This window comes from Nelumbo nucifera, chromosome 6, assembly GCF_055504915.1.
Source record: "Nelumbo nucifera cultivar China Antique chromosome 6, China Antique-T2T, whole genome shotgun sequence".
Taxonomy (NCBI): Eukaryota; Viridiplantae; Streptophyta; class Magnoliopsida; order Proteales; family Nelumbonaceae; genus Nelumbo; species Nelumbo nucifera.
In genome coordinates, this window is record NC_142654.1 from 10,883,337 (window position 1) to 10,908,513 (window position 25,177).

The following is a 25,177-nucleotide window of genomic DNA, read 5'->3' on the forward strand; positions in this document are numbered from 1 at the left end:
GGATGGGCCATGGAGTGAGATCAAATCAGACCCCACCAGATTGTCCACCCCCACCACACACACACAATGTCTTACAGCATATCCCTTGCCTTGTATTGGGAACATCTCTTGATGATTATTTCTAGTATTATCATCGGGAGATGTTCCCAATATACGGTGGGGATGTGTTGTGGGGGGCTGATTTGAACTCTGATGGAGTGAGTATATCAATCAAACGAGCTTGGGATCTGGTACTAAAAATGTTGGTTGCAATGTTGGCTTCAACGGATCCAATAGGCACAACATAAAAAGCACGTTTAATGTGTAATTTATAAATATTCTGACAACTGTTAAATATTATATTTAATTTTTTCGAAAGTAGATTGAGAGTATTTCAAGGGACAGGTGTCAAAAAGAATTTAAAGTTCCGTGCCCATCTGATCCGGAGTCCGGACTCAATATTGAGATGCCAGTTATAGGTCGTGAAGCATTCTGAATGGAGAGGATCTTTATTGAAACAGTTGTGCTGCCATTAGGTGATTAGGAGGTGCAATTTCGATCGCGCTCATCTAAAACTGGTCCAAGTCAACCTGAGGGCCGGATGGTTTCTCACAACCTCCTAACCCGCCTAGGACTGACTGGTTTGAAATAAAAAAAAAAAAAGAAAGAAAAGAAAAGCATATATATTTACAGGGAAAAACAAAAACTTTTTTTTTAAGCAAAAGAAGAAAACGCCGTTGCCGGGGATCGAACCCGGGTCACCCGCGTGACAGGCGGGAATACTCACCACTATACTACAACGACTTTGATATCGTTAGAACGAAAATCAAAAAGAATAAGAATTGGACAAATCGCACATGGTTGAGTCAGGTAATAAGTCGCTTTTTTTTTAGATATTTAGGAAGAGGCTTACAAAGTATTTGTAAGGGTGCAAATCGGATATTAGATTTGAAGGACTCGGAGTTTCGAATCATATCCATTAAAATTTTAATAAAATCCGCCAAATTGCACCTCTATTAGAAACCAGGAGGGGTGAAACGGCCCCTCACATCACAAAAACAAATGTGATGCGTCATGCGTCGTCTCAAGTTTCTGAATAATCACTTTGATTTCCTTGCCGGTTTTTATAATTGAATGTAGCTTGAACCCTTTGAATCTCCGTTTGAAAGAAAAAACAAATTAAAAAAAAAAAGCATTAAATCTTTACCTTGCGAGCCAATTTTCAGGCAGAGCTGCTTGGTCTCAAGTCTCATCAGTTGGTAGTGAGTAGTGAGTAGTGACCACCCAAATAAACACAGACAGGTCAGTTCAGTAAAGAAGATAATAAAATAGATCAAAGTCAGAGGTCCAGTTGTGCTTTTGAGTATTCCAGTCTCCCACATGTATAATAAGTTGAATGTCAGCTAGGAAAGAATAAAAAAAAAATCAAAAATCAAAGATCAAACCCTGATTACTTGACACATTTGTCACGTTTCTTGATTCAAGAGACCTGCCATGTTCATTTTAATTCTTTTGATCTTGACTTGATGCAACATGTGGACCAGCGAACTGGTGTCTCTTGTCAGATTATAAGTGGGTTATCAACTTTAGATAGAGCCCACCATTTTTTTTTATACCGAAATTCATGTTTCACATGCAGTGGCAACTTGATACCACTTGCCACTACATCAAGGCCACATGCACCACCCCCCCCCTCTCTCTGTCGAAAATAGACCTGGCAAAAAGTTGTCCCAACCCAACCCAAAAAAAAAAAAAAAAAAAAAAAAGTTAGGGTCTCATTTAGTTACCTGAATTCGAGAATGGCCCAATCCAGAAAAAACTGGGTTGGGTTGGGTTGCGTTATGGTCAATTCGTTGACCTGATTGTCAGGTCTAATTGAGACTATTTATGCATTATTAGAAGTTTTTATTCTTTAATTTTTATTATTTAGTCTTTATTCTTTATTGTTTGTTCTTTGAATTGTTAAATGTTCAAGTTTTTTTATTTTACATTTGGAATTTTAAGGTTAATTCCTTTAATTTTGACATTTTCATGTATTTTTTCTTTATTTTTTTAAACTCTAATTATTTTTTGAGATGGCCCAAATTGACCCATGGCTCAACCCTAACCCGAACATTTAAGGTTAGGGTATAGCATTTGGCCCAACTTGAAATTCAACCCAACCCAAAATCAACCCGAAGTGTCTTGATCCAACCCGAACCTAATCCATCCAACCTAATTGCCAGGTCTACTCCTAAATAAATAACCCTCCTCCTATCTGCATTCTCTTTCATATAAGGCAGGGACATGCATTATTTTATTTCCATTTTAACAAATAAGACAAACTATGTCAAATATGAAACAAAAGTAAAGAAGAAGAAGAAGAAAGCTCTCTTTTAGTATTAAAACAGAAAGAGATGAAATCATTGCTGAGCCCACGCTTCTCTTCTGTGTGTGGTATGAAATTGTTCAGCAGTTTTTCCTCATTTAGTTGAGTTTGATGTTGCTCTGAAGAGAAGGAAGCAATCAAGCAACTTCTTGAAGAAAAGCACTTGCGTGGAATTAACAATTCTTTAGCTTTACAGTATTTACTAAAGAAGTACTTCTGTTAGGGGTGGAAAAGTGGCATGCATGTTGGTGTAAAGGAAATAAAACACAAATGGGTAGTATGGTCATTACATAAATAATATGGGGGGTTTAATGGTCATTAGATATTCAAAACTTCTCTATGTTTAATAAGCGCAGTTGTCCTTCTAAAGTTGGAAATCTGCATCAATTCAATAGAGGACCTTCTCGAGCCACTGATTACTACTTGATTCAGGCCCATGTTAGAGAGCCAGAGAGGAACCCTAACCAGCATGGGTTGGAAGTGACTTGGAACTTGGAACTTTAAACGCTTGCCGTGATTGGATTGGACCCAATCTCATGTTTAACTCCATCTGCGTTAACCTTCTTTGCTACCAGGCCCAAGCCCAGGTCGGCAGGTCCCGGTTGACATAATTCGGCAGCCCAACCAGTGTGAACACCCAAAACCAAAAGTGAAACCGGATTAGAATGGAAAGGATGAGCTGAGTTCAGCGGCCAAAATGGACCGCGCTACTCTGAGTCAACTCGACATGTCACGGTGGGTGTGGAACGGAAGTTGTGAAGTTGGGGTAGACGTAGATCCCAGAAGAGGAGCTTTTACCTACCCACAGCGGCGCATGCATGCATCTGACCATAGTTTTCAGTTTTGGTAGGTAAGTAATGCTCAACGCCCCCTAGCCCCAGCCCCAGCCCCCAAGCCCAACCCATTAGACTTTTGGAAAATTCCAAGCCAGACTAAAATAAATTCTATATTTCCTAGCCTCCACATGCTATACTATACACTTTGATTTCTAATTTCTTTCTTTTTCAAGCCCTAAGCCCTAATGCAAATTCGATTTCACCACTGGAAAATTTACGTCTCATCAGAAATCAAAGAACCCAGAAAATCCAGAACATTGGACCAGGTCATTGAGCAATTTTGCCTAACAGCAAATTGATGAGGAAGCAGTTAATGGGCTTCTCGGTTACGTATAATTAAAATCTCAAATGACGAGAATCAATCCAGAGACAAAGATTTGTACAGTCCAATATAATAACATTATGAATGCGCCAACCAACTGCCAAGGAGGTTGTAGATCTCAATTCACAGGGACAGGGAGGGAGAGCCACTCAGTGAGGCAGACGGATTTTGCGTCATTCTCAAGAGAAATGAATTTTATATGCATATGTCCTTAGCAAATAGAAGGGAGTCCTTCCGGCTCCAGTTCCAGGCAGCAAAGCCAAGAAGATGAACACACCTAACCTTCACAGCTTTCCTAATAACGAACCAACCAACCACTACCAGCATCATCTCTAATGACAGCGTCCAAGTATCAATCTGACCGGACAGGGAACCATTCTGGGTCTGGTTCCCGGGTTGAACATTTTGACCGTCTGGTCCAAATGGATGATCCGCTCTAACAAAAAATAAGAAATTAAAAGAAAAAACAAAAAACGACTAAAAACTATTGTCCGGATCAACAGTTCAACGGTTCAACCGCCCAGGTCAGCAGTTCGCTGACCAAATCAACGGTTTTTGGCCAAAAAACAGTTTTGGGGTGAAACAGAACCAGTCAGGTGACCAGTTCCCAGTTTTTCAGGTCAAGTCCAGAAAAAACCAGCAATTGAACATATAAATGAAAGAGAATTATGTCCATATTGTGGGCCGTAACCTGGTTCCTGGTTTTTTTTTGTGGGGGGGATGAATAACTTGGTTCCTAGTTTGTATTAAACAACATTAGATTCATTAGAAAGCAGTTGTCGTAAGCTTCTTGACGCTGTCAAACAGGGGGTGGTACAGGACACAGTGACCCACTATGTTTAAACAAGAGAGCAATCAATAAATGTCAACTTTCATCAACTTTGAAAGCTTTACGATTAAATATTGCAATTCATGTTCTTTTACTAGTATATTGCCCTGGCTTTGCGGTTGCAGATGTTAATAACTTAATCTTTTGCCTCCTCCCACGGGGCACTGGTCACCTGCTCCGAAACTTCAGCACACAGCAAATTCCCTTTCCAATTTCCAAAGCTGTATGAGTGCATTAAGTGTGTAACTTCTCATATCGTAGGCATGGATCACAAAAACTGATCACAAGACGGACAAAAAAATTCATCTCGCTGGCATTTTCAGTGACTCAAATAGATACACTGTTTATAATTAGAATTACAACACTGGAGTATCCCTCCCAACCCCAAATTTTACAGACTCGTTTTCTATAGGATCACTGCTCCCACAGCAGGACCCATCATGTACCGAAAATCCAACTTTTTGGGCAGCCATTTCCCTATGTATTACTCGTACCAAGATACATCATTTCTCTATATTCTTTTCCTGAATTACAATGGATTAAATGGGTATCTTTTCTGGGATTGGCTTATCATGAATGTAGGAGAGTGACAGTGGCTTAGACACACCTAATGAAACTTCCAACTCTCAAAGTCCAACCCATTTTACCCATCTAAAAACACGCCCAACTCTGAAAGGCAGCTCATAGTCCTTTGCAACTGCAGGTTCTCTCCTTGCAGTCTCAGTTTCGCACCAGACATAGACCCCACGCTCTTGCCGGCTGCCAGGTACAGTGTTGTCCAGAACCACAGCTATGAGGAATGCTACGATCATATGAAATGACAGTAATGTGTTCAAAACATAGTTTACCTGCAACAAAAACAATACAAAGTTACTCACCTGCTACAGGAAGAAAATGTAAGTGCTTATCAATGACCATCAGGACCATCTACCAATTATGCATTGACACAGGAGGAAGTATCCTTTAGATGGTAAGACTATTGTTTGATGGTTCCCACTTGGGAATCTAATAGCAAAACATGTCCCAGACAAATTACTGTCATTTAGAAACAATAGTTTCTTGAGATCATCCAAAAAGAACAGGATTTGTTTTCGGCCAACCAATCAGGTTAGCTTTTTGGCATAGAAATCTCGTCCTGTTACCCTGACAGGTAGTATAAATTTAAGCCAGGAGTGACTCAAAACAGAAGATGATCCCAAGAGGATCCATCTGCTGGTTTTCTTTATTGTTTAGCCAGTAGATAGATCCTCTTGGCATGCGCTAAGAAGTAAGAACAGTTAATTCCAAAGGTGCATTGTCAATAAAAAAAAATACCCCGCCATATTTGCCTCGGATAGGTCCATGAGATGCCACAATATATGGTTGGAAATAACTTGGAACAGAAGAATTAGCATTAGGACTGACACCATATTGCTGGAAGTAGGCAGGCACAGATAAGGAGAAGAAGAGAGAGAGCCCGACTATAATAATATTTCTAGAACTTCCTGCCTCACTGTAACGCAAGTTTGACAAGCCCAATGCCGCTAGCATTGCCCACATGAAGCAGAGTAGAGCAGCAACTATAACATCAGGAATTGAAGCAATAAAGCCCCCAACTTTACCTGTAGGCATGCAGCTAGGGTTGAAAAGAGTAGCATAAAGCAAACAAAAACTATGTGAAAGCAGAAAAAAAGAAATTACAGTTTCTCAGGAATATTGATTTATTTTCAACTGTTTAACTGTGCAAGTTCGGTTAATGGTTAAATCAGTTCTTATAACAGCTAGACTTTGATGACAAACAGAAGAATTATTCTCATCATCTCATGATGGTATATTGCACACTTGTGATTAGCAGCATTAGCCTACAAGTAAATCCATCAATCAGTAAAACAAAGCTCCAAAATCACATTAATTGGCCATCACAAGTTCTTATTATCAACTTATAAACCAAAACAGCTAGAGTGGGTGATTTAGCAGCAAGGCAAAGCCTATGCTCAGAATTTGGCATTTTTTTTCTTTTCTTTTTCTTTTTTTCCTTTTTTCTGGGGGTGGTCATAAATGATCAAAGTAGCTTTATTAACAAATAACAGTAAAAAGAAGGAGAAATCCCTATTCTTGGAAGGATTAAAGAGCAGGGAACAGAACAACATCCTATGATGGCTCATGTGAGTAAGAAAGGACAAAAATAGTTCAGAACTTATGATCTCCCGTTTGATTGGGCTAGAAGGATTTAAATCTAATCCAATATTGTCATATTTCACTTTCTAATTTTTGTACTTTCTATCATAATCTAATTACAAAAATTCCCACATGTATCCCTATGTAAACTACTCAAAAGAAAATTGTAAATTTATAGCAAATTAACAAAAGATAGATATTTCATTGGGCTTTCATATCTGGACCCAATCCATTGTGTTTTGTCACCTTAGAACAGAAAGGAGAAAGTCCTACTAAGATGAACAAGTTATTAAGAGAAATCAAGGACCTGAATAATAAGATGAAAAGTTTTAGATCTTAGTAGGGGAAAAAACAAAGAGAAAGAATACAGATTGCACCTTTAGAAGAAAAAGACAAAGAAAGAAGATGAACACTCTTGCCTGTAGGTAACTTCAAACAAACTTTTAATTCCATTACTTTAGTTTAAAATTTCAATTACAATTACTCTATTTATAGACTAAACATAAGGGTTCAGATCTCTCTTTACAGATGCCAATTTTAGACTCAAAAACTGACCCAAAACAAATTCTAACTGCTTCAAAACTAAGACAAACTTATAGGTAACCCATAGGGACATCGGACATGCAAGTTGAGACTCTAACTCTTTAAATAACTCCAGTAACACTTAAATAATACTACTAAAACTAAGCAAACTAAAAACAATTCCAAGAGTGGCCCAAAGAAAAAGGACCCGAAACCTTGTCATTAGCTGACATCCTATCACTAGAATGGCCACATCTCCCTCAAAAATGTCGGATTTATAAGGAACCTTGTCATGAACAATACCTTGAAATATATTTTCCTTGTTTATTCTGGTTCTAACAGCCATATTTGGGCAGCCAATTCCAAGGGTGCATTTTCCTGTGCTTGTCTTCTGTTTCTTTTCCCATGGTCCTCCTTGGATGGTGTTCCCTGCAAACGGTGGTGTGGAACAGACTAGCTCCACTTGAAATTAGAGCTTTCTGGAATACTAATCTTACATGCATGTAGCCATTACAATACCCCCTAAACGTCACACCTGCCCTGTTAAATTAGAGAGGGTAGGTGTCTCATTTGTGAGGTTTAGTAAAGGCCATACGCCCTATAGGGCTTTTTTCTAGAAGGTGGTTGATATGGAAATAAAAACATATGAGAACCCTTAAATGAGATGGTCCAGTTGTCTTTATATTGTGAACAATGAAACCAGACACCACTTGCTAATCTCCTATCCTTTTGCATCCTACATTTGAGAGTATTTCTTTTCTTTGTTTGGTTGCAAGTGGATCCCTCCGGAGGATATGAAGAATCTTTGATCTTTTCAAATTCTCTTCATCTAAGAAGCAAGGAAAGATCTAAGGAACGCTAGAGCAGCTATTTTATGGTGTATTTAGGAGGAAAGGAATTATAGAATTTTTTTCCAACAAAAAAAGCTCTAAATCGAAGTTGTTACTGAAAACATCATTGTTTGCATGGTACATTGAATGAAGTCCATGGAAGCATTAAAACACTAGTCCACAAAAAGAAAGAAATAAATTGGCTCCAAGTGGCTCTATTAAAAAAAAAAGTTGCAAGGACCAGTTCTTCCGAGGCTAGATCCCATCTGAAGTCTTCTTGGTAACTACCAGCCCCAAGCTTGATCAAACTAAATTTTGAAGGATGTAGCTTAGGAAACCTGGTATCTTTAGCAGTGAAGGTGTGACTAGAAACTGTGATGGTGATGTGTTAGCTTTGTACTATGTGCCTATAGACACTGGGAACTCTACTAGATTAGAATTTTCAGCTCTATTACATCCTACAAGGAATGAGATTGGCATAGCCTTTGGGTTATAAAGATCTAATAGTGGAAGGGGATTCTAATGTTATTTATTCTTCTTAATACAAGACATTTTTTAAAAGATAAATAAAATTAAAAAAAAAAAAAAACATCTTTTGTGTAGGACTTAAGAACCTAATACCCTACCATGTACTTGTTTGGGCTTGCCTTGAGGGGCTTGATCGGGGTCTGGGGGCAGTCACTGGTCCAGCCACAATGCTTAAAGTACAAACTTTAACAATTGTGCATGCCTGAGCTGAGGCGCAAGACACACCAGACACATGCCTCTTCAAAGGGGCTGCACCTAGGCCTAAGCTAAGTGCAGACCTTAAAATGCACCTCGCCCTTGTGCTCAGGCATGCCATTTAAATCACCCAGACAAACTTATAAGTGACTCATAGACACACTCTATAAGGACTCTCTACTCTTTTCATTTTTCAGGTGACTTCTGGTCATCTTTCTTGTATCTGTTTTTCTTTTAACAAATTTTGTTTTCTATCAACAAAAAAAAAAAAAAAAAAAAAACTTGGTACACTTTAATCCTACTAAAACTAAACAAACAAAAAGGCAATTCCACGAGTGACTTGAAAAAAGAAAGAGCCAAATTCCACCATTGACCTACACCCAATCACTAAAATGACCATAACTTCTTCAAAACACGTGGTATTTACAAGATCTTGGTCCCATTGGATGGATAACTCAGTTATCCATCTAATGACACCAAAATCATGAATAAAGGGGCAAATTTTAACTCCTCAAAAATAGGCTGAAAGAAAATGATGACATTACGTTTTTCAACTTTCAAAATTTCAAAATCCCTCCAATAAGACTCTATAAACTAATTTGACCCTTTAAAATAACTAATCTTATTCCTAAGACTCATGAATAAGAAAATAAATTTAAATAAGCTTGAAATTACTAAAATCCAAAACACACAGAAATTACAAATTTGACATTGGTTCAAGAATATGAAGAATCTATGTTTCTTCTTTCATGGATTTGTCCATTGCTTCCATTTCTGCTTTACTAACTCTCCCCTATCAGACAAATTTCAGCCCAGTAGGCTCAATATGATGATCTTGAAATTTTTCAACACTTAGGTTTGTATTGAAAGATCTCAAGAATTTTGTTCATGACAGACTTTCATTCAATATTATCAAGCCAATATTTTATTATTAACGAGCAATTTTGGCTGTTTGTTGTGATGATGAACAGTGATAAAGCAAATATTTGCTAAGGTATCAAGCAATTTTAGCACATTTGACAGATGATCTGAACTGACTGGTTTTGGGGGAAAAGTGCACTTCTAAGAGGCCTGCAAATAGTTATCTTATCAGTTTATTATATTGCCCTGCATCATACAAGTTAAATCCAAAATAGAGATGTGCTTACCCACAAGAGACAAGAGTATCAAAATACATGCACCTAATTCAACTGCTCTTCGGCTTCCCATTTTGGTCACAGCAATAGTATGCACATTTTCAGTAAGGGTTGTACATCCAGTTCCTGTACCCCAGAGACCAGCCAAGACACTAGAAAGTCCTTCAAAACCAATCCCTCGACTAAGAACACCTGGGGTTGGAGGTCTAGATGCCACCAGTAATGATGATGCATGGTATGAGCCAACCTAACAATAAATACCCATACAGAACAGTCAGGATTTCTAATAAAACAAAATATTCATCATGTCCAAAATAAAATAAACACCATTTTGCCACAAGATCCACAATTAAGATGGATTATTTGCTTTATCCTGAATTTTTCTTAACATTCTTATCACTACCTGAAAAATATAGATCAAAGATTTGACTTAACATCATTTGAGGGATGGAGAGATTTTCAAGTGGCTTTGCATCAAGACATGTTTTCAAGTAATGGGAATTTCAAATCATCATCATGCCTGTCTTATGTTCGGTAAAAAGGTAAGATACATATATTAGAGTTAAACAAGAAGATGCAAGAGAAGTCTTATCCTCTTGCTTATCATGAATTATGCCATCCTTATTTTCATAATTATATTTGTGCTTCTGCAGATGCAATTTACATGGCTGTCTGTGTTTTTTTTTTCTTTTGATCAATAACTGGAATTCATTGGATTAAAAGAATTTAGTTACAGCACTCCAAAGAGAGAAAAACAGGCTGTCTGTGTATTTTTTTTTCCTCTAAATATAATTTTGTCACAACTGTGGATGCATTCTACAATCTGGCATCTTATTTCATAACTCTATATATACATTTTTTTCTCTTCAGTAGCCACTTTCAGGGGTGCTTCCAGTACATGGCTAACCTTCCCCAGAGATGCTAACATTCAATCTCATTGTTGGAAGCCTGATGCACAATAAGCCAGACAAAAGAGAATAGGCAATATCAATTATGGTAAAACATGAGGTCATATATAAAATGTCATCAATACTTGGAACAATTTAGAAGTGAAACCAATAAATTGATGATACTATCATGACAACTAATTTAGTGAAGCCAATGCCACTTGCAAGCACAAATCAAAATGAACTTTGGATGGGGGTGGTTAACAAATAAAAGAAAGACAAATCCACAATTTTTCTTTAGTTTTATATCTACTTTTGACTTTGAAATAACTATAAAGGGCTGACTCAACTAAACTATAGGTGCATGAATCCTACTAACAAGAACCATGTGTGGTGGGGTGGTGCATATCTGCTCTAGTAAGCTGAATTTAAAATACAAATAGAAACACCAATGGAGTAAGTTTGCAAATGGTTTAGATTTTGATCCAATTCATATTTGAATGTGACCCATTTGTGCTGGATTAGATATCGGTTTGGTGTAAACAAATTGGATCAAAGACCTACTTTATCTAGTAATCAAATCAAACTGAATTTGAATATTTTTTTTTTATTTCTTTTGAAGGGCTACACAGTGGGGGTAGCCCATCCCCCAACCCAGGTGCAGGTGGGATTCGATCCCAAGTCTCCGCTACGACCAGAAGGAGACCTTACCAACCAGCTGGTTGGCACCTTGCTGGATTGAATTTGAATATTGGTCTTTTTGATCTGTTAATATCTGATTTAATCCAATTAATTATACATAATATAAGATTTTATTAATTATATATAAGACTTCTATGCCCCTCCACCCTCTTCAGGTTTTATGTAAACCTAATGTAATTTCAACTATAGAGGGATCTAAATATTCTATTTAGAAAAATAAAAATCTAATCCAAGAACTAAATGGTTCTAAATAGACATTTATATCCAGTCTGTTGTAAAAGGCATGGGAGGCATACACTTGGAGGCCCGCCTCCAGGCGAAGCGCCCCCAAAATGCCTTGAGGCATAGGCCAGAGACACTGACACCTTTGAGGCGTACACCTCATGCACACCTCAAATAAAAAGGCAAAAAATAAAGAAAAAAGGGAAGGGAAGAATAGATAAGGGGAAAGAAAGTGGGTCAGGGGCTCTACCCCTGGACCCCATGGCTGGGGGACTTAGTCCCCCAGCCCCCATTTCCAATGCAGCCCAATTTGGTTTTTTTCTCCACTTCGACGAGACCCCCCCCCCTTTTCAACTAGTGCCATGCATCTTCATTCTTTTTAATATAAAAGATTTTTATTAAAAATAAAGAAAAATGAGATCTTCCTCTTCTTCCTCCTCCTCATCCCCCTCTTCAAGAGGCTTACGCCTCTGAACTACACCTCATGCCTCTAGGTGGTGGAATGCCTTCGTCATGCCTCGTGTCACGCCTTCGCATTTTAAACATTGTATCCAGCCTGGTCGTTCATTTCGCTTGCTCCCTGAAACAACCAGTCTAATTGAAAAAGTGCACAATTGGGCTGAGGAGCAAGAGGCATGTGAATGTAACATAACCAAATAAGTTCCAATAGTTGCATGCATTGCTCCTTTTTTTGGTAAGTACATGCATTGCTCCTTTGCATATATAATACATAAATTATCTATAATGCCGCATTTTAGTTATATTAACTAATAATTTAAATGTGGCATATTAACTAATAATTACCACATTAATATTAATATGCCACATTTTAGTTATATTAACTAATAATTTAAATTTATTGCATCAAATAAAGTATATATCTGTTTCAAATATATATACACACTAATATATTTATCAATGTACACATCTATATTTGAAAGCTCCTAAGTTTTATGCTCCTACATTCCCACCTTGGCTCCCTTTCCACAATTTGGTATTATCCTGCCCTGCCTGTTAATTCATATCATTTTTAAAATCATAAGCATATGAGTAATGTTTTTAAAGGCGTGGGAGGCATACACCTGGAGGTGCGCCTCCAGGCAAGGCACCCCTAAAACGCCCCAAGGCATATGCCAGAGGCGCTAACACCTCTAAGGCGTATGCCTCATACATTTTTTTCATGAGGCGTGCTAGAGGCGTACGCCTCATGTGCCTCGTATAAAAAGTGCTGTGCATCTTCATTTTTCTTAATATAAAGGATTTTATTAAAAATAAAGAAAAATGAGATTTTTCTTCCTCTTCTTCCTCCTCATTCCCCCCCCCCTGCCTCCTTGTGTTTGGGAGGCCTACGCCTCTTACATTCTGAACTACGCCTCACACCTCTAGGTAGTGGAGTGCCTCGCGTCACGCCTCGGCGTTTTAAAACATTGATGTCTTCTCCAACTCTTTTAATCCACATTCTTTTTGTATTTCATTCTCGTTTAGTCATCTACTTGTGCCAGATCACTCCTGATTGCTACATCACTGCCCTTTCCATCCACATGAGCAAACAAAATCACTTGACTTCCCCTCATCTTGTAACCTATGGGGTCATACCTAGTTCTCCACAACCACAAATAATGTCAGCCTTCTAGTTTTTCCAAGCATCTAACTTGGTGGCCTTTATTCTCCTACAATCATTTTAAGGACATGTTTCTACTTTCTTGACTGCCCAACATTCTCTCCAAGAAAGTATTTTGCTGATTATAATTTTCCTATGAAGTGCAATTTGTGTTCATTACCACAAACACCAAGAAGCACATCTCCACTTTATCTATCCTGATTCAATTCTACGGGCTATAGCATCTTCAGTCTCTCATTTGTTTTCAATTAAAACAACATGGAAGAGAAAATGATTAATTTAGGGTATCTCATTATCTCTTTGGCATCAGTTTTTTTTCTCTCCATATCAATTATGAGAACTCAGTAAATAACAAGGAAAATAAATAAGGATACTGGATATATAACAGGGAAAAAATGGGCCAAGCCAAACCAAATATATATAAAGAAAGCACTAAAATAAACCCAACCAGAACCCACCCAAAAAAAAAAAAAACAATCACCACAAACCCAAAAAAAATACTCAAAAGCAACAGAAGACAACCCACTACCCCATATGAGCAAGAGACTGACATCTTGACACAAGCATCCACTCTGGATTCTGTTAGATCTGGATTCTTGCTTTGAACTTTGAAGTGTGTTGAGACCATAGCATCATTCAAATAGGCACCAAATCAGATAATACCTAGCTATCAATTTCACACTTGGTCAAATTCAAATGAAATATTCAAATTTCCATAAATAAACTGCACAAAATCAGATAATACCTAGCTAAAATTGTGAGAACTTTGAAATGCCATAGTTCTCAAGATGGCCCAAAATCAAAATTAAAAGAATTCCATCAACATTTGAAATCATCATAACTGTACCATGTTCACAGTCCATCTACTCGTAAATAACAGTGTTTTATTTTTAATCAAAGGATATTTTTTTTATCAATAACCAAAGGACATTTATGAAGAACACTTATTTCAATATCTGAAAGTTGCAAGAGGTCAGAAATAAGAAAATGTCAGACAAGGAAAAGAAATGTTATGTGCAATTTAAGGATAACTGATAGTTGGATAGTCAGATACTTCAAGGGTTATCAGCACCAGAGAGTCAGTGTATTTTTGAAAGCTCAGACAGAAAGAATGAACTTACTCCTTGAACACTACTTAAAGGCACATCATTGTAAACCAGAAGGAAGTAAAAAAATGGGCAATGGATTTTCTAGATGAGTTGTCAAGGGTCTACAACACCTCAGCTACATAGATGTAGCACTGAAAACTCAGCTATCAGTTTGAAGGGGCTCTAGTACATGTTAACATAACTTCATACATCAGACCAAACCCCCTTCCCCCACCCAAAAAAGGACAGTAAAAAAGAAAATTAGGCGAGAAGAAAGCTCACTTGATTGACACTTCTTAATTATACTTTTCACTTGCCATTACCAGAATAGAATCAAAACAAAATAAATGGATGGAAAGTGGACATGGACTAGAGCACCAAACACGCATTCAATCGCCATAGTTGACAATGTAGACCATTAGAATTGACCATGCCACCACTCAATATTCCAATTCTTTTCTTTCTTGCTGGAGTTGGTGGTGAGGATATCTAGAGTTGTCAAGAGAACCTTTTTCTCTTAATTCTTGCAAGTTACTCAAAAAAAACTTTAATTGAATGCATCAAGGTTGCACTGGGAATAACATAGAAATCTCAAATAAGTACAACACATGCACATATGGCACAGAACATCAAAAACATAAGGCACAGTTGAGAATAAAAAAAAAGGAACTCCCAAAAGAAAACATCTAATGACACCATTAAGAGACAGGAAACTCACCGAATCAACTGATGCAATTATAGAAACCGCACACATTACAAGAACCATTTTCCAGTCAAACACAGGTGTACCCCATTGTAATGGATATGGAAATCTAAACCACGGGGAAGACTTTAATGCATGAGAAGTATCAACTCTGCAGTGTTTCATCCTGGAAACATGCTTTCTGCAGGCTTCAGATACAATATTTGATGCAGGTATATTCATATCACAACCTTTGTAGTTATAGGCTCCAGTTTCTGTAAGAAGGAAAGCAGCAGCCCATGTGATTGCTAAACCCAATGGAACCTGCATATTACATAAAAGCATTGCAATTACAAACACAGATAAGCAATCACTGAAAAATGAACATGACTAATTTATTAATATATAACTTACTGCATAAATTAGAAATATGCGATGACCAAAGACTGATATTTTACGGAGATACTGCAAGAGTGAAAAGCATTAGACAATCTGTCAAAAACCATAGTATCACAATAAATGGTAATATCATTTTAAAAAATAACATGAACAGGTAGAACCAATGCAAGCTACTCCATACTTACAAGTGAAAAAATAACAACCAGTAATATCTGCACAATACCGATTTCTAGACAGGTACCCACTTGTGGGAAACCATAACTATAGAAGGAAAGCCCAACTGCAGCTATAGTTGGGGATACAACCACTGGATTGATGAACCTAAAAAAGAATCAATTGCACAAGGATAAGCCAGTCAGATATGCTAAGAACCTAGAACTCACTGCAGCAAGCTAATATGTGTGTGTGCTTAATTTAGAGACCCAAGATAAGTGATTTATCAACATAATGATGTATGCACATAACCCTTTTTTTTTTTTTTTTTTTGGGGGGGGGGGGGGGGTTAAAAGCCATAACCTGAAGTTATTATGTCAAATTTCTGATGTATGCACAAGTAAAACTAAGTCAGCTTTTCTATTCCCCTTGCTCTTCTATTCCTTAACCTTAGCCTCATTAGGAACACCGGGAAAGGAAACAAGCTTAATAGAAAGAATAAAGATAAACTATGGATGCAAAATAATTAAAACAATGGAACTAATTCGACCTAGGAAAGAAGCCACTGTTTGATGGTAAGGATCTTGTCTAAGGAGACTATCTACGTATATAAGCAAATTTTGGTAGGAAGACATGGAACCAAATCCATTTCCAGGGTGTTGAGGAGAATAGATTTCTTGCATTTGAGGCAGTAGGATAGCTTAGTATTTCCTCTCTTTTATTAAGGGCACTCCTGTCCAGAATTTATCAATTATCATAAACAGGGGTATTTTTGTAAACATCTTTGTTTACATTAATATAAGTAGTGGGCCAGACTGGTTAAGAGGGTTAGATGCTTCTAATCTACTCTCTAATCAGTTCGACTGTGTTCTCTTCTTTCTCCTTCCTATTTATCTTCTTTCTCTGCTCTCTTCCTTTTTCTTTTCTCTCCCTCCTCCTTGCTGATCAGAAGTAGTGTCTGTTTCCTAATCATTCAGGTGTTTCCTAGTCATCAAGACAGTGCCCACGCTTGAATTCAAAGGTTCTGAAATTAGATGGTGTTACAGTGAGGACTGGCCTGCCTTTTCACTTATGGTAGCAATCAACTTTTGATTCAATAGTTTCGGTCTGTGGGGGTTGCTAAGCAGGTTATTTTGCTAGAGACTTACATTCGACAGCATTGAGATTGGAGGGAGTGATGCCTGAATGGATCCCCAGGAAGAGTGAAGTGTTCTCTGATGGAACAGGCCATAGTGTCCAGCTTGCAACCTCTGTTAAATTGAAGCTTCTCTGTGGAGAGAAGGTTGCAGGCTGGACTACGAACAGGTTGAAGAAGATGATCTATGTGGCTAGAAAAGATTGGTTAATTCAAATTGCATAAGAAGTTTTTCAAGATTGAGAATGGAGAACCTAGAGAAGAAAAATTTTGCGCTCCAATTTCATAAAAATAGTAGAGAAGTCTTGGCGCAGGTGCAATGGGCAAGTGTTGTCCAATGGATAAGCTGAAGCACCTTTCACCTGGAAGAGTATTAATGTGCTAGGCAAGAAAAGGAGTTAAATAGACAGATTGGCATAAGGGGTTTGGCCAATAATTTTGATAGTGAAAGTCAGGCATCTCACATGTGTAGGCACAGGAAACCACTTCAGGAAGGATCGAGTTCTCAGGCATGTAAAATAGATAAAGTTGAACATGTAGTGGGGCGACCCAATACAAGCAGACCAATTTTTAGTCCACAACTGGCTAGTTTAGACCAGGAGGCACATGGTTACTTAAATAGTCATGTGCGTGGATAGGGAATTAGCAGATGCAATGGAATATATATAATTGTCCCCTCTAAAGTCTTCCGTAATCAGTAGTTTTTTTTTTTTTTTGAGAAAAGGTAAAGAATAATTGTATTAATCAACTGGTCCTTTGTACAATGAGAAGCTGTACAAAACATAAACAAAAGGACCTCAAAAAAAGGCCACCATCAGTAGGGTTTGTTTTAGCTACTGAGTCCCATGGCAACCATATCCAAGTTGTAGATCAGTGATCCCTGAAGAAGTTAACCCTGCCATTATTGGAAGGAAAAGCAATGAAGAGGATCATGTCTTAGCAAGAAGTAAGGGTTCTGCTATTCAAAAGAAGCAGGCAAGTGAAATTCTAAGAAAGTCTAAGAGACGACCAATGTGGAGGTTTTGAGAAAGGAAAATGGTTTATTTTTAAGAAGCATCTTAGAAAAAGATGCAGTAGAGTTATCAAAGAAAAAAGGTGCGGTAGAGTTGGAAAAGAGAAGAGAAAGATTGGGAATTTGTGAAACGGTCTTCATTCAGTAGGGATGCTTGCATTTTAAAGGACAAAGGATTCTTATGGAAAGACAAGGAAGAAAAGTTGGTGGCTCCAGATCTTGAGTTGGAAGAAAGATTACAAGAATTTGCAGCCATGCAGATGTAAACACAACATTGTTAAAGATGGTGGGACCGCAAAGGAATCATTAGGCAACACAGGTGAAGAAGGAAGAAGAAGTAAGGGTTTCAGGAAATCACACAAAGGAAGTTTTGGTGTTCGAAGAGATGGAAGGCAAAGATAAGAAAGGAGCAAAAAAGGAGGGGTGTCAATCCAGAGGATGGTTTGGAACCTGGGTATAGTGACTGCAAGGAGAAAGAGATAAAAATGTACAAGCATAAAAAGAGTTATAGAATAAAACCATTAACAGAGGATGAAGAAAAAGAAACTAAAGGTTAAAACATTGAGAGAGTGAGTCATCAGAGGAAAGTGAAGAATATTGAGAAGATTCCTAATGGCTAATGCAGTCAAAAGGTTCAGACCTCAAAGAAAACAACGCATTTTCCAAGTGTCGAGAGTCTTTGCCAGATTGAAGATGGGATTATTTGGGATTGGGCCCATTAAGAAAGTGAAGAAAACAAGAAAAGCAGAGATGATTGTGTTCGAGATTCAGGAAAAGCTGATTAATTGGGTATTGTTATTGGGGATTTTGTTGAGCTTTTGGTGGGTGTAGGGTAGCAAGTGTTTGAAGGTGGGTTGATCTTCAGCAGGTGGTTCTTTTTTTATGAGGTTTATATGTATTTGGAGTGTGATTGATCTACTTCTATGGGATTTGGATAGTTTGTGTAGGAGAGGGAGGGTTGTTGGTTTTTTCTTTTTGCTTGTTTGTGGTGATATCTTATGACCTCTCTCGTACTCCTCTTTTCTCTTAATAAATTTTCTTTTTTATTTATTATCAAAAGAACAATCAGGAATTGGATTCACAGAATGGCTTGGTTGGATCCTCATATTCCTCATTTGGAACATGTAAACTAAAGGTTACCCAGCTTCTATTGTAAACTCGCTTCAGATTTTGTGTTCCTTTATCATGTAATAGGCTGTTCCAAGCAAGCAATTATTTTATGATTTTAGATTCATGAACCCTCTGACTTATTTCATAATCAGAGATCTTAGATTCCTCAAGCTGTTATTATTACAACATACATTTTTGCATTAAAATCACTTTTGGGTTGAGTTTATGTCCAATTAGTGAGCCCATCACGTATAGACTACCATGTGTTTTGCATCAAAGCTGAGCAAGGTGGGCTCAACCAGAGTCCTGGCAAATGATAACTCAAGCCTTAGCTCATCTGTCCGCTGATACATGTTAAGCAAGATGAGAGTAGTTAAGTTTAACGTAGTTAAATGAGAACAAGCAGAGACAGATTTGTATTATTAGAACAAGTAAAGATAAAGGTATTAATAAATCTCAGAAAGACAGATGTAAAGATGTCAAGAATCACACCTCAGCAAGACTGACATGAGTCCACTATACCCCAGAAATGCTTGAAATGCAGAAGATATAATTATAGCACCCTGTAAGTGCTTCATTATATGCTTGAAATTCTGCAATATTAAATCATTTTTAATAAGTCCAGTTGAACATTCTACAACAAAGAAGCAGCACCATGCAATGTTACTGTAAAAATAGAGATAAGCGGAATGTAGAAGAAAACAGAAACAGTAATTGTTCCTGATCCTGAGGATGCATCCATCAATGCTCTAAGCTGAAGTCAGCTAAAAACTTAGGCACTTCGCACAAGTAAGGTATAACAAGAAAGATGCAACAAATTAAAGGTCAAAACTTTGATTGCCTTAATTTTTACTTTAACTTTAAATTATGGCTAAATATTAATTATCATTGTTCCCCATACCAATAATTATTTTGGACAGCTTTGGAGACCAAAAAACTTTGCATCCGTGCCATATACAAGGAAACACTGTAACCAACCTATTCCCCAGTCGCAAAATAAAAACCTTAATCCACCTCAGATAATTATATTCTGAACTCAAGCTGAAGAAACATTATCTCAGTTTTTTATAAATAAAATGAATTCTAATCAAAACCTCAATATCTCTCAACATTCTTATAGACTTGGTGGGAACACCTAGATTTAGACTGAAAAAAAAAAAAAATCACATCTGCAAATCAGGTGGGAACAACACCTTCAAAATATAGGTTCCTCAATCAATGGAACTTTTAATAAGTTTGGGAGATTAGAAGAAAGAAAGGCAAAACTGATAAGCAGAATTGAGGAGATCAATAGAAAGGAGGGAGGGGCTTTAAAGATAGGGGAGGAGGAAAGACTAAATTTGAAAGGAGAATTAGAAACTACGCTCCTAAGAGAGGAAATAACTTGGAAGCAGAAATCAAGAGTGTGATGGATTAAAGAAGGGGATGGGAACACCAAATTCTTCCACATGATAGGAAATGGGAGAAAAAGAAAGAATCAGATCTCTATGCTAGAACTGGAAAATGGAACTTTAACAAATCAGGACAAGATTGCTAAGGCCATGGTGGATCACTTTAAATCAATTTTTAGAAGGCTCACATCAGGAAGATGGGAGTTTGAAGGATTGGAGTGGTCAGCAGAAATCTAGAGAGATGTTTTGAGGAGAGTGAAGTGAAAGAAGAAGTTTTCTCAATGGATCGAACTAAGGCACCCGGGCCTAATGTATTCACGATGGCTTTCTATCAAGACTGTTGGGAGTGATGAAAGTTTTTCGAGGAATTCTATCATAGAGGGGTTGTCAACCGAGGTGTTAATGCTACCTTCATAGCACTGATCCCAAAGAAATCTGGAGCTTGCCACCCCAAGGACTTTAGGCCAATCAATTTGATAACAAGCCAATATAAGATCCTAGCCAAGGTTCTCTCCCTAAGGCTAAAAAAGGTCCTACCAGCAATCATCTCTCAGTTTCAAGGGGCTTTCATCCAAGAAAGGCAAATTTCAGATCAAATTCTAATAGCTAATGAATGTGTGGAGGATTTCAGGAAATCTGGAAAGAAAGGCATTGTGTGTAAAACTGCAAATTAGATTTAGAGAAAGCCTATGACTTTGTGGATTGGAGTTTTTGTTGGAGGCTCTTAGGAAGTGTGGATTTGGAGCAAGATGGTGTAGGTGGATTAAAGGATGTTTACAGACCTGTCATTTCTCAGTATTAGTCAATGGAGTAGTAAAGGACTTTTTTAACGCTAAAAGAGGAGTGAGACAACTGATCAAAAAAAAAAAAGAGGAGTGAGACAAGGAGACCCTCTATCCCCCTTCCTTATTAAGATCTTAGCAGAGGTGCGTAGCAGATTGATATCAAAGGCGAATGAGATAGGTATTTTAAAGGGCTGGAGAGTAGGAAGGGAGAGTGTGGTGGTAACTCGTCTTTAATTTGCGAACGGCATCATCGTTTTTTGTGAAATTGGAGATGAGGTGGCTGCAAGGGACCTAAGGTTGGTGGTTAATCTTTTTGAAAAAGTGACAAATCTGAAGGTGAACCTCAACAAGAGTGTGGTAGCTGGGATTAACTTAACCCAAGAAGAGGTCAATGTTTGGGCAGAGAAATTAGGTTGTCTGCGGAGTGAGTGGCCTTTGAAATATCTAGGACTCCCCCTAGGTGCAAACCCAAAAAATTTAGGATTCTGGGAACCAGTACTGGAGAGGTTTGAAAAGAAGTTGGCAGCATGGAAGAGAAATTATGTTTCTTTGGGGGGTAGGATCACTCTTATTAGGGCCACCTTAGCAAATCTCCCAGTTTACTATCTCTCAGTGTTTAGTATGCCTCAAGCTATTGGGAAGAAATTAGAGAAGATAATGAGGGATTTTCTATGGGAACCTGATGAGAAGAAGAGAGATCATCTAATTAGATGGGAAGTAGTGACTAGAAGGAAGGAATTGGGAGGATTGGGTCTTGGAAGACTGAAGGAGAGGAATGAGGCCCTGTTGGGCAAGTAGTTATGGAGATTACTAAGTGAGACAGGCAGACTTTAGCACAAAGTGGTAACTAGTATACACCATGGAAGGCAATTCACAAACTTCTCCCTTCATTTCTCAGTCATATCAGATTTGATCTCAACTCAAGTAACAAAATCAAATTCTGGGAAGATATTTGGGTGGGGGACTCTTCTTTAAAAACCTTATTCCCTTCAATTTTTGCTCTCTCCTCCCTCAAAGTTAGACCAATTGCTAACTTCCTTGCCCCTTCCCCATCCCTGTCCGGTCTAGCCTGGAACCTGGGACTTCGTAGAAATGTGAGGGATTCAGAATTGGGCTCATTGTCCTCTCTACTCCAGCTGCTCGATGGGGTGTTTCTAGACACTTTGAAACAAGACACTAGATTTTGGGCTCCTCATCCTTCAGGAGTTTTCAGTTGCGCCTCCTTTTTCAAGCCCTTGTCTTCTCCTGCCCAACCTGGGGTACCCTTCCCTTTACAAGAAGTTTGGTGTCGACCTATCCCCCACAAAGTGGGTGCCTTTTGTTAGGAGGTCTATCATAGCGCAATTAACACTAGTGATCTGATGCAAAGGAAAAGACCTGGTTGGTGCCTTTCACCAAATTGGTGTTGTTTGTGTAAGTCAAATGATGAGAATGCCTTTCATATTCTTGTCTCCTGTCCTCTTGCTAGTTGTGTTTGGGATTGGTTTTTCTACCTTTTTGGGTGCAGGTGGGACACCCCGTTGAGCTTGGAAAGATTGTTTGAGCCAACTACTTTTAGATGGCCAAAGCGAAGAGGGAGAATACTGTGGTGATGCACAAGGGCAGCAGTGCTATGGGTACTATGGGAGGAAAGAAATCTGAGAATATTTGAAGACAAGGAAAGATGCAAGGAAGAACTAATAGAAAGTATTATGACAAAGGTGACTTCATGGGTGAAAACACTAAATTTATTCTCAAATTTTACAGTGGATGTAAGAAATTGGAGGACAGTTGCTAGCTCTTCCTCGGCAAAGAAGAAGGCCCTGAATGGGTGCCCCCTAAATCAGGTTTTATCAAATTAAACTTTGATGGCAGCAGTTTTGGAAACCCAAGAAGATCTGGAATTGGAGGGGTTACAAGAAATGAAAGAGGAAATGTGTTGGGGATGTTTTCAGGTCCCATTGGAATTGGAAATTCCACTACAGCTGAACTGAAGACAATGGTATATGGGATACAAAAAGCTAAGGAGATGGGGGTGGAAAAGCTGGTTGTGGAAGGGGATTCCGAAGTTATCATCAGTTGGCTAAAACAACAGGACAGCACACCCTGGCTATTCAGAAAAGACATCAAGAAGATTAAAAATCTATCCAAGGGCATGCAACTGTCAATTAGGTGGACTCCTAGAGCAGCAAATGGATTTGCAGACCAGCTAGCAAACAAGGGGTAAACAGGGATCACTGTTTCTGGGCTCAACTGTAAGAGTGAAAAATCAACTTAATAGTGGATACAGTACATTGTAGTGGGACAGCCGAGGCTACTCAAAACTGTAACCCCTGTAATTCTATTTTTCATCAATGAAATTTGTTTTTATTGATCAAAAAAAAAAACACAATGGAACTTTTAGGAATGGAACGCCCCAGGTTTAACAAGGGTTTCAAAATCCTGGGATTGGAAAATGAGATTTTGCCATTTCATCGATTTGAGTTTCATAAATTAATGAAAACGAAATCATCCAGATTGGCAAACAAACTCTAAGATTGTCAAGCTACATTCTCTCAAGAAGGAAAATACCTAATGGACTGTTTGTGATAATGACTTATAAGTACATGTAACATGTAGGATTAATCCTATAGGATATGGCCTATAAGGTAGCAGGCTGCATTGCGAAGTATAAAACTGGGCATATCATGTTTCTCTTGTTGATACAGTAAATAGTCCAGGAAATATCACCCTAAAAGGTTTTCATTGCACCCATTTCCATAGCAAATTCTTTGGTTTGCCTCTCTGTAAATGTGTTGCAAGTGAAAGCGCACACTCAACATGCAAACAAGTGCTTTATCACTACTGACCATGGAAGAACTAATCGGTACAAACATAAACGGGTCAAAAATGAATCTAATATGGGAGAGGAGAAACTTACGTTTCCATTCAGCCCTTGGAACTCAGGAGAGTTAATTATCACCAGAGCTGGAGCAAGATATACAAATGATGGACCCTGTATCAACGGCAACCTTGAACCGAAGAATGTGTGCAACAGAGTCGTCACTCCCGATACAAACATCACGGTGGACACTACCATTGAAGTATCCTCCTGACACTCACTAATTCCCATTAGACAAAATAATCTACAAATAAACTCACGTTAACCGAACAGATCTTCATAAAACTAATTTGAGTCTGGAATAAATACTCACATGACTGCCACCCATTGCTGGGATTATGACCAGTGGAATGAGAATCAAGGAGCCTAAAATGGAAATGTAATGCTGCAACCCATATAGACTAATTGGAACTGAAACATTTTAAAGCGGAATCAGTCACAAAATAAACTCAACATAACCATTTCAGAAAAAAAAAATGTTGCCTGCAACAAAAGAAAATCATTTTACAATCGTCTTAGAAAAAGAAAGAAATTATTTCAGAAAGCTCACCAAGGCCAGGGGTATCTCTGAGCTCATACTTCATATGAGAATGACGAGCTACAAATGCTTCGTCATTGACAACTTGAGGCAAAACATCGACAACCTCTTCTTCCCGACTAGGCTTCGGAGGAGGTTGCGGCGCAGGGTCCGACCGGACCTGCCCATTGGGACCCGGTCCAGCACTCTTCCCTGCTCCTTCTGAATCCCTCCTCTTCCTAACCGACTGATCTCTATCAGACGAAGGCCGCATTTTTTCACTCTCGGGCTCACCATTTCCAGCGGGAGCTGGCCGACCTCGACCTGCTTCGAGATCCACCGGAAACTCAGACTCCTTCGGCTTCGGTGCTGCCACAATCTGGCCAGAATCACTGGCATTCGTCTCCCCGGAGAATCTTGTTCTGAACCCAGTCCTTTTCGCCCACGATGACTGCATTGCCGGCTGCTCTCCCGCCGGCGGCCACGGCCCCGGGCGGGGACGTTTTGTTGAGTCTGAACTCGCCATTTCCCCCGGCGAGCTAAAGCTGCATCACTGTACACGAACTGCGTAGATATCCGTAGATCTGATCGCTGTTAAGGGTTGTTTCCAAACAAGTGCCCCGATCACCTGATACTATAATCTGATAGGGTTCTCACAGAACCTTAGGGCTTACAGAGAGAAAGCTGTTCCTCGATGAACTGCGAGCCCTCACTACTGAGAGAGAGAGAGAGAGACGTGATGTGGGGGTGCAGAAACGCCAAAAAAGCAACAACTAATGGTGATGTTGGCGTAGAGACTTGAACAGAGAGAGATGACCGAGACGATACCCGTTTTTTCTCTCTGTTTGTCTGTGTGTTTTGTCTTGAGAAAGGGATGTAATGAACTGTCTAATTACTGATTTGTTATTAAC

General features: G+C 38.5%; 1 protein-coding gene and 1 non-coding gene across 3 annotated transcripts; both read right to left on the reverse strand.

Moving 5' to 3' along the window:
* Window positions 1–711: 711 nt before the first annotated feature.
* TRNAD-GUC (transfer RNA aspartic acid (anticodon GUC)) lies at window positions 712–783 on the reverse strand. Its single transcript has one exon. It is a non-coding gene; the product is annotated as a tRNA-Asp (tRNA).
* A 3,842-nt stretch (window positions 784–4,625) lies between these two features.
* LOC104587723 (nucleobase-ascorbate transporter 12) lies at window positions 4,626–25,117 on the reverse strand. Of its 2 annotated transcripts, XM_010245443.3 has the most exons (10): window positions 24,300–25,117; window positions 24,063–24,160; window positions 23,789–23,959; window positions 19,206–19,306; window positions 15,489–15,624; window positions 15,319–15,369; window positions 14,941–15,228; window positions 9,715–9,949; window positions 5,649–5,935; window positions 4,626–5,182 (listed from the first exon to the last, which is right to left on the reverse strand). In XM_010245443.3, the coding sequence occupies exons 1-10, from the start codon at window positions 24,790–24,792 to the stop codon at window positions 4,961–4,963; spliced, it is 2,082 nt and encodes a 693-aa protein (XP_010243745.1). In that variant the 5' UTR covers window positions 24,793–25,117; the 3' UTR covers window positions 4,626–4,960. The 2 variants fall into 2 exon arrangements, with proteins under 2 accessions (XP_010243745.1, XP_088745793.1); XM_088889667.1 differs by lacking the exon at window positions 5,649–5,935 and having other exon boundaries at window positions 4,918–5,182.
* Window positions 25,118–25,177: the final 60 nt, after the last annotated feature.

What these genes read in the sequence shown, in the direction of transcription:
- LOC104587723 (XM_010245443.3), bottom strand. Translation starts at nt 24,792, where the DNA reads ATGGCGAGTTCAGACTCAACAAAACGTCCCCGCCCGGGGCCGTGGCCG. An exon ending in TGGTTGTTATTTTTTCACTT is followed by an intron (nt 15,370 to 15,488) that starts GTAAGTATGGAG and finishes TCACTCTTGCAG; the next exon opens with TATCTCCGTAAAATATCAGT. An exon ending in GATACTCTTGTCTCTTGTGG is followed by an intron (nt 5,936 to 9,714) that starts GTAAGCACATCT and finishes GCATGCCTACAG; the next exon opens with GTAAAGTTGGGGGCTTTATT.